This window comes from Pterocles gutturalis, unplaced genomic scaffold (assembly GCF_000699245.1).
Source record: "Pterocles gutturalis isolate BGI_N339 unplaced genomic scaffold, ASM69924v1 scaffold15169, whole genome shotgun sequence".
Lineage (NCBI taxonomy): Eukaryota > Metazoa > Chordata > Aves > Pterocliformes > Pteroclidae > Pterocles > Pterocles gutturalis.
Window position 1 is genome coordinate 1 of NW_010135958.1, and position 3,319 is coordinate 3,319.

At 53.4% G+C, this 3,319-nt stretch overlaps 1 protein-coding gene across 1 annotated transcript in view; it reads right to left on the minus strand.

Annotated features, from left to right (window-relative positions):
- Window positions 1-679: 679 nt before the first annotated feature.
- Window positions 680-3,319, minus strand: part of LOC104468104 (dual specificity mitogen-activated protein kinase kinase 2) — a gene marked incomplete at both ends in the record, with an annotated part of 5,416 nt that continues 2,776 nt past the window's right edge. Inside the window, 3 exons of the mRNA XM_010082121.1 lie at window positions 680-744; window positions 1,651-1,864; window positions 3,174-3,298. Coding sequence (XP_010080423.1) covers window positions 680-744; window positions 1,651-1,864; window positions 3,174-3,298 — 404 coding nt within the window. The remainder of the gene's footprint in view (window positions 745-1,650; window positions 1,865-3,173; window positions 3,299-3,319) is intronic.

The window sequence follows — 3,319 nt, forward strand, 5'->3', positions numbered from 1 at the left end:
CTCCTCCTCCTCCTCGCTGCCCTGCACAGTCCGGGATCTGCTCCCTGCCAGTTCTGACCCTGGCAGCAAACTGCTGCCCCAGCACCATGCGCAGCTAGGGGGGACCCTGCGCTGAATCCCTGCCAAAGCCAAAACTGCAGCGTCACAATTCTGGATCCAGCCTCGCAAATCTCAGCTCTGGCAACGCCTACGGCGGATGAAGCCATTCCAGAAACGGTGATTTGGGGTCAGCCCCTACGGCTCTGAAAGGGGGAGCTGCTCTCTCAACGGACCCTGCCTTGAAAGTCCAGTGGGACATTTCAGCCTGGGATTTTCACACTGGTCACCCTCAAAGGGCTTCATCGGAGAAAATACGAATAACCCCACCTCTGCTGATCTAGGGAGCAACGCATCTGAAATATCCGGTTGCAGAAGCAGGTCATCAGAGCCAGGAGCTCCCCTCCCCACTCTCCTCTTTCAAGGGTTTTATGGACTTCCCCCTGCAGAGCCTTACTCCCAAACCAGAGACGCTTTTGCGATACAAAGAGATGGGAAGAGGGAAGGAAAAGCCGTCAGTGCAGCTCAGAGGGACCCTTCTTCAAGCAAAGGTTCTGGAGCCCACCCTGACTCAGCAGAGGGGACACAACGCTGCGGTAGCTCAGGGAAGCCCCGGCAGAGCCGGCGGTAAGGAAACACTCACCTCGTTAACGATATAATCCAGCAGCTCAAAGATGGCCATCGCAGGCCGGCTGTCCATCCCATGGCCTGCGTGGTTAAGATGATAAAAACAGCGGTGAGAGGCTGCTCGAGGCCAGCAAAGGGCCTCGTTTCATGCAAAAAGCATATGTACTGTGGGACTTTTGCAGAGGCAACCCACTTGGGAACTGGCTTGCAGATAAAAAAAAAAAATAACGCAGAGAGAACCAAAACGCATTCCAAAATTTCAGATTTCTTTTGCCGTGCCTATAGCCCAGATTTATTTCCTAGCTTGGAGCATTTGGAAAGTACCAGACCATCTGCTGTGGCAGGCTGGCAGCACTTCTAGAGCGTTCTGCTTCCAAGCAAACGGCTCCAGCAGAGCCTCCTTCAAACCCCCGTGCCCGTTTGGTACTTCTGGGAGAGCTCCCAGCAAAGCTCTTCCCAAAAAGCTGCCTCCAGCTTGAAAGGAACCTGTTGGCAGCACAGGCAAAGCCTGAGGAGCAACAGGGGCTGTGCCAGTGCCCCTCAAAGCATCTCCAAGGGTCCACATCCTGACAGCTGGCACCGTCCCCAGCACGGGGTGCTCTGCTGGGTGGCTTAAGCCTTCTTGGGGTCTAAAGGAGCCCATGGAAGGACCGAGCTCTTCAAAACCTCAGACGCCGGTTGGTGCTCCAAACCTGATCCTTCACAGCATCCCCAGAGCCACCTCCACCTCCCCGTGCAATACCGGACTCTCACCTGCGCTCGTTAGGAATCACAAACCTCCGTGGCGGAGCAGATTCTGACGGAGCGAAGCAGCTCCGTGCGCTCTGCGGAGAGGGATCTCCCTGGAAACACTCACCTCCCCGCCACAACCTCATCCGAAATGGCCTGGGGCGAACCCAGCCACACAGAACACAACCCGACCCCTTCATCCCCACGGCTGCGTGCTTTTGGTTTGTTTTTTTTTCCAATGCATACGCCAGCCCCTACCACTGACGGGGCGTCCTGGGGGCCTGGCCCGCGGCGAGATGCTGTGAGATTCTCCCTCTGCCCCGTCCACCACGGGACGGCCAAATATTGCTTCCAGTTCCTTGGAGTCTGGCGGGGGGATTGGGTACCTTCCGATCGACAGCTCCACTAACGACAGACCCATGCTCCAGATGTCGGACTGGACTGAGTAGTGGGTGCCCTGCAAGCGCTCGGGCTGGAAGGAGAGAGCACAGAAACACACGTCGAGCCAGAATATCGATACGCAGAGTCAGAAATACCACGCGCCGACGTTAAATAGATGAGATGCGATATCCTGATGGTCTCTCCATCTCGGCTCTCCCAGGGAAAGGACTGTCCCAAAAGAAAGATCAGGTGCAAAGACAAAGCACTTGTATCTCATCAACAGCTACAGCTGAGCAGCGTTTACAGCTGCTTGTATTTAGTCTGGAGTACGCAGGAGTCTATTTCTCCCTATGCTGAGATCTAACCAACTCAATTTATTAACAATTTTTTTTTTCTCCCCTGCTCATTCCTGTTAATAGCCAAGAGGAATCCAAAGAGCAGAAAATCCCCTCTGGGCTCTTAAAGAAAAATAATTTTAAAAAATAATATGTAGAAAAAAAAAAATCAAATGCAAGTCATCCACACCGGCAGCTTGGAGTCAGACCCAGTGGCTGAGCACGAAGGAGACACTACTTTTAAATAGCCCCTGTGTAACTATAATAGTACGGGAATAACCATTCCCAAAATATGAGAGCAGCTCAGACCCAGGCACAGAACTCTGCTCTGACACCTTCCATGACGACCCACTGCTCGTTCCAGCCACGGCCATGCACGGTGGGGACACGGAGCCAGCCCGGAGGTAATTTCATGGCCACGGACAGCGTGTTATCTGCGGCTGAGCTGACACTGATGATGATTCTCATTTCAAGGAGAGGCACAACCAGCTCCTCCTGCAGGTCGCTCTGGCTGGCCGACTCCAGTTTGGCTTTAATTTCCCACTAGCCTCCACCAAACCCCACCTGGGCTAGACTGGATTTACCAGCGAGCACACACGGTCACAGCAGCAGACGATGCTGGATTGGCATCCGTGTCCCCTTCGCACTCAGTTTCTCGGACAGAGCTTTGCATGCAGAAAGAGAAAATGTTTTTGAACCCAAAAACACTCGCCAAAATCAAATATGGAAATATGTGAAGGATCCAAAATGTCTTTGCAAGTCTCTGCACTTGCATGTGCACCAAAGCTGTCCGGGAACACAGGTTGGAGCCAACTGGCCACCAGCTCCTCAGGAGGATGTGGAGGTGTCTGACAGTGCCTGGAAGCACTGGGCTCACCCCCAGTGTGAACTGGGAACAGGGCAGGCAGCGAGGCCAGCGTGAACTGGGAACGGGGCAGTCCAGTTGAGGACAGAAACACAGAGCAAAGCCAGGAGTGAATCAGCCACTCCACGCCCATTCTGTAAGAGCAGAGTTGAACCAAAATTGTAAAAAAGAAACCCAAAGGAAAGCTGGAAGGAACTTACAGACATGTAGGACCGAGTCCCCACAAAAGAGTTTGCCATGGAGTCAATGAGCTGGCCGCTGACCCCGAAATCACACAGCTTAATCTCTCCTCGAGAATTCACCAGGATGTTCGAAGGCTTCACATCTGACAACAGCAAGAGAGAAG